The 12864-nt window shown below is 42.1% G+C and overlaps 1 protein-coding gene across 2 annotated transcripts in view; it reads left to right on the plus strand.

Moving 5' to 3' along the window:
• Nucleotides 1-12864, plus strand: part of LOC144818377 (tight junction protein 2-like) — a 290321-nt gene that overhangs the window by 242729 nt on the left and 34728 nt on the right. For both annotated transcript variants that reach the window (XM_078675737.1, XM_078675738.1), the window contains exon 6: nt 10624-10727. In XM_078675737.1, coding sequence (XP_078531863.1) covers nt 10624-10727 — 104 coding nt within the window. The remainder of the gene's footprint in view (nt 1-10623; nt 10728-12864) is intronic.

The raw sequence follows: 12864 nt of genomic DNA on the forward strand, positions 1-12864 counted from the left end.
CATACAAAACAGAGGTCACAGTTACCTAAAAACACATCTGATAACTAAGAATAGCCAATTGTAAATCTAGCTAAATATCCCATTTTAAAAACCTTCATGCAATGGCAATACCACCTTATAAACTTGTGATGTACACATTTATTCAACAATTTGCATTATTTTTATACTGCTTTGTGTACCGCCTTATAGCCACTTTAAACCATTTCCATATAAATACACCATACAAAGCTGTGATCAATAACTCTGGACAGTATTTCTACATGCTTCCTGATAGGGAAGATTAATGGATATCCCTAATTCGAGTTCCTTGCATTATCAAATGCTGCTTTTATTCTGCCATAATTTCATATATACGCTGAAAAAAACATGAAATTCATTATTGGGTAAACTAACCATAACCCCATGATCTTGCATATGACATCACTGCTGACCTAATTGATGAATTTATCTTTGATGGTGCTATTGATGTTACTGTCAACCATAAAGTTAAAAAAGAAAAGGGGACCTATGGGCGTATGCAGCAGGTCTGCGGAGGAATGGGCATAGCGCCTGCCATACAGTCAGACTTTGTTACTAATCCCTGTTGCACATGGAGAGAAGCCATACGCTGTGGTGGATGGCTGCCTGTCTTTGAAAGGGTGGGTACGGGGCCGGGCCAAAGGTCAGGCTGTATGGCTATCCACGTGTGTTAATGGCTGAAGGCCATGTATTGCAGTGGTTGGTTACACAAAACATTTTCATGCAGGCCAATGACCACTACACGCAGTCAAAGATTGTGCACAGCACGGACAGTCGGTGCATGAGCTGGCCATACGTCAGGCCATATGGCCACCCCAAGTGCACTTATTTAAAAGCATTCTGTGGTAGAGGTTTGCCACCTCTTATTGGTAGGGTTCTGGGCCTGGCTATACACCAGGCTGTGAGGCCAACCCCCTGTAGCACACAGCAGAAGGTTATGCAGAGTGTGGGTTGTTCGCTCCCTTTGAGGTCTGACACTGCAACTAAACCCCAGTGCACATGACCAAATTGAGATTGTTTGTACCTGTGTATACTGACATCAGTGATGTCATTTATCGTCCTGAGAGTCATATTTAAGCTCATAAGCAGTGCATGATGGGAGCTCGAGTTATAGTTAATCTAACTGGAGAATTTATTTTTTAGGTTTTATTTGTTTACCATAGAAACACTTTAACTGTTGTTTTCCAGTGAATAGCTGAGTTTTTTTTTTTACTTATTGTAAAGTATAACCAAAGCTTGCCATAACTTCACTGTAACCTCTGTTTCTGTTCCTTCAACTTCTGACTATTTGAGTTTTCCATCATACAACATCCATCTGTTCCTTCTCCTAACATTTATTTCCAACCCACATCATCAGCTAGGCCCAGCACCCAACCTCAAGTAGGTGGCCAACTTGACATGGGGGGCTAACCCAGCTGTGCATGGCCATTGGCTATGCTCAGCAGGGGCTGCCTACACTGTTTCACTTTCAGTTAAGCCCTGCACCCAACCCTGATGTCATTTGAGATGTCATCATTGATGTCACTGACCATGTCATGAGTGATGTAATATGTGATGTCATAAGGCGTTATTTTGTGAGTGTAGGTTAGTTAGCTCAGGTAACTATAACGGCTGAATTTCAATGGTTTTGGATGAGCGAATTCTGAACCTAACTATAACGTCCCTGTAACCTTTTGTCTTTTTTCAGTGAATTTGAGTTTTGTTTTGAAATGTTATTTGCTAACTATAAGCAGTTCATAATTATTAGTAAATAATAGGTCTCGACTTGGGTGTTAACATTAATGACGTTGTCAAGTTTTCTAGGTACATGGGTGAGAAACTTAGCCAGTCAGGATTTTTTCTCTGCATTCTATTAATTGTAATCCTGATTATATAATGAGCTGAACAGGACAGAACTGCTGTTTCCGTAGGCTCCAATTTCATTGTTTACAAGGACTTTTTAGGAGTTGTGAATTTGAAAATCATAACTTTAGGTTATTTAAACAGTTATCTTTCAGTAGTGGAAGTTTTGGCTACATAAGCGATATCGATTACTATCTATGGAAATAGTTACTCTGTCAATTGAATCTGTATGTATGCATGCAGGGCCTAAAGTTTGGCGGTTACGGGTAGCGTTGTGGCTTGGCGCTATTGCACTGTGCTTCCCAGTACGTGATCCCAGTATCTGATCTTCCAGTCTGGTTGACAAGTAAGACACAAGGGGTGAGCGGAATGGTTGCAGAAGCATCAGGAATGGAGTGAGACATGATGCAGTAAATCTGCCTAAAGTTTGCCGAATTGACCAAGTACTGCAGTAAGATGAAGGGACTGATGAGCACACAAACGTTAAGCATCAGGTAGGCAAACTAGTCGTCCTCTTTTAATATGTTCATGGGGAAATTCTAGACTGCAGTCCTGTGTGGTGTTGTGCTCGTGGTGCATCATCTGGTTACCATAGCTCCTGATGATGCACCACATCCACACTCCAGAATGTTGTGGATGACTGTTGAAGACTGTACTGGACTGGGAAGGACTGTCCTGCTTGCTCTCAATAAATATATCTACAATTTACCTTCATCCGCCTCCCTCCATTATTACATTATGGCGACAGAAGATGGGATTTACAGTTAACCAGCAAGCAGGAAGGAAGATTGAGAACCTACGCAAAGATTTTTTTCTCTTTCTTCAATCTTCATTTCTTTTTATTCCTTCCCTGATTTTAAATACTGGAGGATTTCGAAACCCAGAAGATAAAGATCCTCGCTCAAACTTGGATGTACCGTGAGTGCCACTGTAACTAACGTTTTTATTGAGGAACCTCTGACATTTTAATTCCTTCGAGCAGGAAAGCTGACGACGGTTGATTCAGAGAAACTCGTCTGGCGTGTGTGCGTTTGCTGTACTGAGCTTGACATGTTTTGAGGTCGTATGCGCTTCAATTTGGCTGAAAACTACAGCGCTTTTCAATTCTTGAATTAAGGTACCGTTAATTACCTTGTCATCCTTTGAAATTGTCAGGCGTTCTGCAGCTGGAGACGCATTCCATTGTGGAGTCTACATCCTCCATCGATCAGCCTTGTGACAACGCATCGCGCATCACGCATTGAACTCACGCCACCTCTGATGTCATCACGTGCCAAAGGTCACGCAACGTGCCGCCATTTCGTAAACAAATCAGCTCCACTTACGAGCTGCTAACTCTTCGTGATTAATTCCGCTCCTATGAACCCTCCGGAATTTTGAAAACCACTCGTTTTCAGTTTAAAACGATTAAGGTACTTTCCTAAGCCTCGTGCTGAACTACATATACATTTTCTGGTGAAGTAGTTAACGGTGATATGCACACCATTCTGCATACTCCTTGAGGACCTCGGTGATTTGTACACTTTGAGGGTTATTCTGTTCTTAAGAGTATAGCATCAATAATTGTATTTTATTATTAACAATTGTTTTCTTTCAGGTTACCTTCTCTTCACTTAATTTATTAATGGCATCCAAGGTGGGTTAAATACCCCTGTCCCATTCTTACCACGACCTGGAGAACCCTCAATTAAGTGGTCAGACTGGAAAGTTTATTTTTTAAATTATATAGAGGCACTAGAAGAGGAACAGGATGAAGCTTTTTCTCAGAAAAGGAAAAAGAAAATGCTTTTACATAGCCTGGGTCCAGAGGGCAATAGAATTTACAACCAGATGGAAAAAAAGGTTAGGTCTGATGATAACACTGTATTCCTAGATGCTCTGGAGGACTTAGACACACATTACCATCCTCCAGTTTGTGTAGGGATAAGCAGGTATGAGTTTTTCAGGAGAAAACAAGGGTGGTCAGAATCTGTTGAGGAGTATGTTTCTAGTCTAAAGAAATTGGCTATTAACTGTGAATTTAGTAACCTTCATGATAGTTTTGTTAGAGACCAATTGGTCATGCATTGCAATAACACGTCTATTCAAGAGAAACTCTGGACTTGTGGAGATTCTCCACTTAATGAAATTTTCGCGATGGTTAGAAAGGCAGAAATGTCCAAGAGGTGTGCCAAAGTCGCCCTCAAAGACAATGAGAAAGATGAGAGTGCAACTGTAGGTAAAGTAACTAACAACTACAAAAAAAAAAGAATAGTAATAAATCATCCTCATATAAAAAAGATGCTAACCCTGGTCCATCTTATAAGAAAGAAAGCATTCCCAGTTGTTTTAGATGTGGTTTTAACTGACATTATGCCAATGATCCTAAATGCCCAGCTGTGAAATCAAAATGTAACTTCTGTAATAAAGTGGGACATTTCTCTAAAGTATGTAAGTTTAAAACTGGTAAAGAGAAAAGAGTAGTAAAATACATTGATGATTCTAATGAACCAATTACAGAAAACTACGATGCATCTAGTGATGATAGCATCTTTTGCATCCTTGACTTTTGTGAAGATGACCAGGCTGTTTTGAACATGAAGTGTAAATCTAAGAAACCTACTTGTGACATCCTAATTGGGGGTGTTTTAATTAGCATTGTACCTGATTCTGGCTCTCCCTATACTATCATCAAACGTGATATATGGAGAAACTCATTTGCACATGTTTTAAAAAAGGAATTACTTCCACCTGATATCAGGCCTGTTACATTCACTGGTGAAAAAATTCCCATGGTGGGGTTTGTTGAAGAGATTTTTGAATTTCAAGGGCGAAAATGTTTGGGCAAATTATATGTTGCTGAAATGGGGCCATCCATTCTTGGATGGATTGATCAAGGTGCACTAGGCATTATCTTAGATGCAAGAAATGACATTCAAGTCTTAATTCTTGATGAAGACAACAAAGAATTCTTAGACAGGGTAATCCTACAATTTCCAAAAGTTTTTTCAGGAGAAATTGGTAAACTTATTGACTTTGCCCATAAGATTATTTTGAAAGATGGTGCCAAACCAGTGTGCCATAAAGCAAGGAATATTCCTCTAAGTATCAGGAATGATGTCATGAAAGATTTGGACACTTTAGAGAGGAAGGGAGTTATTGAGCCAATAGAAAGCTCTGAATGGTTGGCACCATTGGTCGTCGCAAGGAAACCTGACGGCCGTCTACGCTTATGCATAGATTTAAGAGACTTAAATAAAAACATTGTAATCGATAAATTTCCTCTTCCCAGGATTGATGAAGTTTTGGCACAAAGCTACGGTGTAAAATGGTTTTCTTCTATAGATTTGGTATCAGCCTACCATCAAATTCCCCTGCACGAGTCTAGTAGAAAACGTACGGCATTCATAACTCCCTTTGGATGTTATCAGTTTATAAGAATGCCGTTTGGACTGGCTTCGGCAGCAGCCGTTTTTCAGCGCCTTATGCACAGGTTGTTCAAGAGCATGGAGTTCGTGACCTACTTCCAAGATGACATACTGGTGATGGGCAAATCCAAGATTGACCATGACAAGAGATTGTTTTCTGTTTTAAAAACACTTGAATGTAATGGGTTGACAGCTGAGCCAAAGAAATGTAAATTTGGTATGAACTCTTTAACCTATTTAGGACATGAGGTGGGTGAAAAAGGTATCTTTCCAAAAAAGAAATTAGTTGAGGCGATTGAAAATGCACCTGTTCCCTGCTGCAAGGATGATCTTAGATCATTTCTTGGGATGGTTGAGTTTTACTCAAAATTTGTGAAGGGTTTTGCTGACAAAACTTTTAATCTCAGGCAATTACTTAAATTGAGAACGGAGTTTGTCTGGAACGACATTTTACAAAACGATTTTGACAACATTAGGAAAGAAATTGTTAATGCATTTCCTCTCCAGGCATTTAATCACACATTGCACAATATTGTCACTACCGATGCGAGTGGTAAGGGATTGGGGGCTGTCTTCTCACAATCTAATAGAGATGGGCTTGAAGTTACAATTGCTTTTGCCTCTAGGTCCATAACCGCTCTTGAAGGGAAGTTCTCAGTTATAGAGAAAGAGATGCTAGCTGTGGTGTGGGGCATCGGGAAGTTTAGACAGTTTATCTGGGGCACCAGGTTCACACTACGGACCGATCACAAACCCCTATTAAAAATCCTGACATCTGATGGAATGTTGAAGGCCACTCCAAGACTTGCACGGATGAGTCTTAAGTTAATGGGATATGTGTATGATGTTGAATATATTCCGGGCAAAAAGAACATGGTTGCTGATTAATTAAGTCGTTCACCCTTACCAAATTGTGATGACTCTTATGATTCTTTTGAGTCTAATGAAGTTGCTGTTATCCATGAAGACTGTCTCCAACGGTTAGTGGCCATTTCTAAGGAAGACTGGGAGTCGTCCTGTGCTAAGGATGAGATCTTGAACTCTGTTCGCAATTTTGTTACCAAGGGTTGGCCTGGAAAATCAAAATTGAGGGAGGAACTCAGGCCATTTTGGGAAGTCAGAGATGAACTATGTATAGATGATGCTGAACATTTGTGCAGAGGTGAAAGAGTTATTGTCCCTTGTTCCTTGAGGAATAAGATTTTATCCATTAATCATGAAGGCCATCTAGGCATCATGAAATTAAAGTCTAGAGTAAAATTATCGTACTGGTGGCCTGGATTGGATAAGGAGGTTGAGAGGTTTATCCAAAAATGTGATACTTGTGCAAATGCGGATAAGTCCTTGCGTGTATTTAAACCCACTCTTGGATTTAGACATATTCCTATGTATCCATGGGAAGATTTAAGCATGATTGGTTGGGTCCGGTTGAGAATTTCGATGGCAACACTAAACATATTCTAGTTGTAATTGATAATTACTCTAGGTGGCCTGAAATTGAAATATCTGATAATTTTGACTCTAAGGTAGTTGTTGCTTTTCTCCGTAAGTTATTTCTACAAGAAGGTATACCGAGAAACATTTTAACTGATAATGGTCCACAGTTTAGGTCTGAATTTTTTTTGAAATTCTTGAGTAGAAATGGTATAACCCCCAAAAAGACACCTGTTTACCATCCTGCGGGTAACGGCATTGTTGAGAGGTTCAACAGAGTAATTATGGGGAGTATCCAGGCCTCCATACGTGCTAATAAAGATTGGGAAAAAGAATTGCTAGAAACCATTTGGGCTTACAGAATCACCCCCACCAGTACCAATTATAGCCCTTTCAGAATCCTTAGAGGTAGGGAGCCTTTTACTAAAGATAATGTTACCTGGAATTGCAAGAAAATTTGTGAGAAATGGTCTCCTGCTTTGGTACGTTCAAGACTAAGGAAGATTCAAGGTTCACACATTAGTGACTTTGGTAAGAAGAATGCCATTAGAGAAGCAGAACTCAGTGTAGGGGATTGGGTCAGAATTAAACTTGACACTAAGGTCAAGAAAGGTCAAAGCAAATTTTCTGATCCTTTGCAGGTTTTGGAGTTGTTTTCAAAGTCTGCCAGGTTAAGTGACAACCAAGTTTGGCATCACAATAGGCTGGCGAAATGCAAAGGGAATTTCTCTTGTTCCAGTAATGACACTGGTCTTACTTCTTCCTTTGAATGGTTATGGGATGATGTCTTGCAAGGTAGTAACACTGAGAGTGGAGTCGTTAGGGCTTCGTGTAGTGGTATGTCAACATCCTCTCCACAGCTACGTGAACTATCTTCTTCTCAGTTGTCTCCTCCTGTTGCACAGCACACCTCACGCACTGGGAGGCAAATCAAGATTCCTGCTCGGTTCAGGAGTTATGTAATGATTATGTCTGTACTTGTTTTTTTTCTCCTTTGTTAATACGGGAAAGGAGGGGGGGTGAGGTATAGTAGTAATAGTAACCTTTCCCTTTTATCTCATTTCTAGGTTGTATTTATAGATCTGTTATTTTGCAGTATTAATTGGCAACTTGTATTCTTCCTTACTATGATATTGTCATTGTGCTACTTGCATTATCTCTCCGTTATGATATTTCACATATGTACTATTATAGGAATTAAAGTCCTTTTGTTTTCTCTTGTTGTAAAGAAGGGAGATGTGGTGTTGTGCTCGTGGTGCATCATCTGGTTACCATAGCTCCTGATGATGCACCACATCCACACTCCAGAATGTTGTGGATGACTGTTGAAGACTGTACTGGACTGGGAAGGACTGTCCTGCTTGCTCTCAATAAATATATCTACAATTTACCTTCATCCGCCTCCCTCCATCATTACATCCTGAGAGAAGCAAAATAGCAAAGTCTCATTCTGTGTGCAGTGTAGGAATGTATGAGCTGGAATCCCGCATCTCACCGACACGCTGTGATATTACGAGCCACAATTAGGGAACACAATTCACAAAAAGTGGTGTTTAATCTCCTAAGGTTGTTAAGGTATACCCCCGTTGCACGTCCCGCCGTTTAGCAGATGAAAAGGTACGGCCGCATATGTTAAGCAGTAACAGTGCAAGTATGTCACCTGTCTGGCACACTTGCCTCCTTTTAACCCCGGTTTCATGTGTTTTGCTTTTGTAGTAGCTTAATTGATTTCTTGTCTAAACCCCTGCGTTTGCACTCACCTGTTACTGTACATGTATGAGCTTCGTGGTTTCAGTAGAGCACAGAATATTGAATCCTGTCCTTTTCTTCCTGGCGACTCTGGAATAAAAGCGCGAAATGGAACGTGCACTGTGACGTGAATTCGTTATGGCTCATTTGTGACCTGGTAGAATTCCACACGTAAACTTCAGGTTAGCATTCCAGCAGCACGGCTGCGGCTAGAGGTCATGCGTATGATGCAGCTGTGCGTTAGAATTTTTCATCTGATGCATACATGTTCAGTACAACCGTTTTACCTTGGGCCTGACTACAAAGCATGATGTAATGGTTTTAGCTGGCTTGCAGAGATTTGCCACTGTAGTTTTGTGACTTGCTGAATTCTCTTAGCGTACTATATTTCAGAGTTTCTTGGACTGGGAGATTTCACAGCGCCTTTGTCAAAATGTTGTTGCAAGAAAGATGTAAAAAAAAAAGCACTGTCAAACCTACTAGGTCTTACTTTTTGAAACCCTTGATTTTGCCAATGCTCCTCGCCGATTCAGTGCAGCATTAACGTTTTGCAAAATGCTCTTTGTCCATGCTGCACACTACATAATAATAATAATAAAATTTATAAAGCGCATGGTTAAGCCATCTCGGCGTGTCCCCGCTTTAGGTGAGAGGGAGGAGACACATTGCCAAAGCAGAGGACTACCTTGCGCTAAGCAGAGAAAAGGTGGGTTTTCAGCATCTTTCTGAATTTAGTTTCAGAGCATTCAAGCCTCAGTTCACCTTGCGCTAAGCAGAGAAAAGGTGGGTTTTCAGCATCTTTCTGAATTTAGTTTCAGAGCATTCAAGCCTCAGTTCACCTTGCGCTAAGCAGAGAAAAGGTGGGTTTTCAGCATCTTTCTGAATTTAGTTTCAGAGCATTCAAGCCTCAGTTGGATAGGCAGTCTATTCCAATTCTGAGCAGCCAGAACCCGGAAGCAACGGCCTCCCATTTTGGCCTCCTTCACCTTGGGAATTACCAGCTGCCCCGTCCCGCTGGATCTAAGAGACCTGCTAGGAACATACTTGGTGACTAGGTCTCTTAGATAGGCCAGACCCACATTATGGGGAATACGGTGACATATGAGAAGCGTTTTGAACAACACTTTTCTTGACTGGGAGCCAATGCAATGAGTCAAGTGCCTTTTTTGATGCCGCTCTCCTAGGCTGCATAAGAGCCAACCGAGCGGCGGCATTCTGTAGAACCTGTAGTCTCCCTTAGCCCTTAGCAGTGGCTCCCAAATGCGATAAAGAAATAAGACACGATGCATGGCTGCTGTCGCACCCTTCTGTAGGCATGTGCATGCTTCACCACATGTGTGTGCACGCCAGCAGAAAGGCGCTGGTGCAATTTTCCTTTTTTGTTGTTGTATTTTTCTTGGCTGAACTGAGATGGTAAACAACACTTAGATCAGTAAATTTAAAAAAAAAAAAATGTCAAGTGTGTGAAAACGTTTTTAAAGTAGCAGAACACCTGGCAACAAACTACAACTGCTAGATACTCCCAAACAAAACTAAAAGCCCCCTCCCCAAAAATGGATTTGCCTATCAATGGTGTTGGAGCAACAGGTAAAGGGATAAAATGAAAATGAAGCCCAGTGTGGGAATGATTGACAAAGCAGCACACGAGGGAGAGAGCAAGAAAGTGTATGAGGAAGCGAGACAGAGCAGGAGCAGCACTTGAGTGCGAGAGTAGCAGGAAGCACAAGGGCAGAGTGATAAGCAAATGTGAGAGCAGCACACAAAGGGCGCAACACTGAGCATGTGCATGGGTGAGTATTTTAGGGAGGGAGGCCGCACATGCAGGAGAGAACTAGACAACTTATGCACACTGATGGAGTGCTGAAGGAAAAGAAAAAAACAGTCCCCTAAATGTGAGTGGTGGAAGGACAGAAGCCTTCCAATCAAAACGGTGGTAAAGAGGGAAAAACAGAAAAAGGGAGAGGCAAGCCATTGAACAAAAAGCAAGCAAATTAGATTGGCAATAAAACCAACCAAGAGTATGTGATGCATGGTCTCTAATCCCACTGTAAGTGTTTGGTACGCCGACACTGGGCCTTTTGCAACCAAATTGCTGTGCTGTTTGGTTGGCGAGATCTAAACAGCTGAGCGACCGAATTTCCCCCATCTCATACTTTTTATCCTCTTTTGACAGAATACGGCCTGCGGCTTGGCAGTCAGATCTACGTTAAAGGAATGTCGAACAGTGGCCTAGCAGCAAAAGATGGCAGTTTGCATGATGGTGACCTCATTCTGAAGGTGAGGCATTTTATTTATGTTGCATTTCTTTTCCTTTTTACTCTTCTTGGAGATCTTGATTGTTTGTTATTTTGAATGGGGCACTGACACTACATCAGACCGGTAACTTGTTCATAGCCGATGTCCCGACAAACGAGTTACAGTGGAGCTACAGCAGGAAAGATGGTGTAGGCCCTCTTCAGTTCAGTTCAGCACAGTTTCTTGTTACCTAAACGGCAGCCCTGCTTCAGCAACAGCTGACACAATAGTTCTTTTGCTAAAGCATCTTGAGCAAGGACCTCGCCCTCTAAGTAGGATTGTGAAGCATTTGTTGAGGAGCGGTCTCGAGTTTACACCTGACTGGAGCTTGTTAACCAATTGAGGTAGCCATAAGGTGCTGCCAAAGGTGTGCATGAGCCATGATTGGTGCGTGATTTTGTTTGCACGCATTTGATGAGTGGGTTGCCTAACTAGTAGTGCCTTGTTTCTAGAACAGAATGATCTGCAAGTCCTTTAAGATTTTTCTCTCGGAAATCCGAAGGAGCAGGACAGTTTACTTTCTAGGCACACTCCCTCCCTCCACACTGCTGTGTAGAGAGGCTTTCACCTGAGGGACTTCCAAAAACTGCCAGCGGTCTCTCGGGGAAGAGGCACCATGACCCTCGAGGTACAGTTGACTAGACAGGTGGCCCTCGGCGAATTTATAAATAAATTCTTGGCTTATTGAGGCTATTGACATCTGCCTTCCTTCCTCCCATAAGAAAGTGGCAACCCATAATACACCGGCACCCTGGTTCAATGAAGTATTAAAAGCTGATAAGTCTTACTGTAAAAAACTTGAACGTATTTGGAGAAAGGACTACCCCCCCTGGCAGGTTTCGTCTATAAAAGTGATCTGAAGCGCTACCATAAAGCTTGCGCCCTGACTAGGGCCAACTATGTTACTAAACCTATAACTGAAGCAGTTCATAAATCCAAAGTACTCTATGGTCTGGTTAAAGATCTTGCCGCATCCCGCACCATAGCTAAACCTCTACCCCTTACTAGCAGCCACTGTGACGATCTTGCACAGTTGTTTTACCACAAAAATCGAAAATATTTATCGAGACGTTTCTGACCAGAATTGTGGCCGTACTTCTCTTACGCCGGCTACCAACCTGGGGGATACTAGTCACCTTTTTATCCCCACTCATGCTCCTCTACTGTCATGGCCTGACCTGCATCCTGAAACTCTTCTTGAGATTTTGTGCAAAGTAAAATCGGGTTCACCTATGGATCCTCTTCCCATCCCATGATTTGTACATTACTTAATCTCTCACTAAAAAATGCCACCGTTCCAGCTTGCTGGAAGCACGCCATGGTAACTCCCCTGCTGAAAAAGCCCACCGCCGACCCCAAAGTCATCTCCAATTTCCGTCTTATTTCCCTGTTGCCAGCCTTCTCCAAAGTCATGGAGAGACACATTCATCATAATCTGGCTCAGTTTATTGCTTGCAATAATTTACTGCACTTTTCTCAGTCAGGTTTTCGCCCTGGTTTCTCGACTGAAACTACTCTCCTTGCGTAGCTGAGAACCTTTGGTTTTTGCTAGATAGAGGAGACACAGCTGTACTGATATTACTCAATCTCAGTGCAGCTTTCGATACTGTCTCCCATAATATACTCCTCAGATCCCTTGCCACCATGGGCATTGGTGGCCAAGCCCTTAAATGGTTGGCATCTTTCTGGACCAACCGGACTTTTCAGATCTTTTCGCATTCAACTACCTCCAAAATCTATTCGTTGCCCTATGGGGTACCCCAGGGCTCGATTCTCAGCCCTCTCCTTTTTAATCTGTATGTCGCTCCGTTGGCTTATATTGCGGAACGTGCAGGGCTAACGTTGTTTACTTATGCCGACGACTCTCAAATTGTCTTCTCCCTATCACAATCTGACCAGGCCTCCACCTCCCTCCTTCAGACAGGTCTCAAGGAAATATCCAGTTGGATGAATCTTAACCTGCTCAAACTGAATGGAGGGAAGACTGAAGTCTTGGTCCTTGGGGAAAAAACAAGACCTTTGGCGTTCTAGGCACTGGCCATCTGAGTTAGGCCCCCTTCCATCTCCATCTGAGCACGTCCGCAACCTGGGAGTGATCATAGATAACGGTTTAACTATG

Source organism: Lissotriton helveticus, chromosome 2_1 (genome assembly GCF_964261635.1).
Source record: "Lissotriton helveticus chromosome 2_1, aLisHel1.1, whole genome shotgun sequence".
Classification (NCBI taxonomy): Eukaryota; Metazoa; Chordata; class Amphibia; order Caudata; family Salamandridae; genus Lissotriton; species Lissotriton helveticus.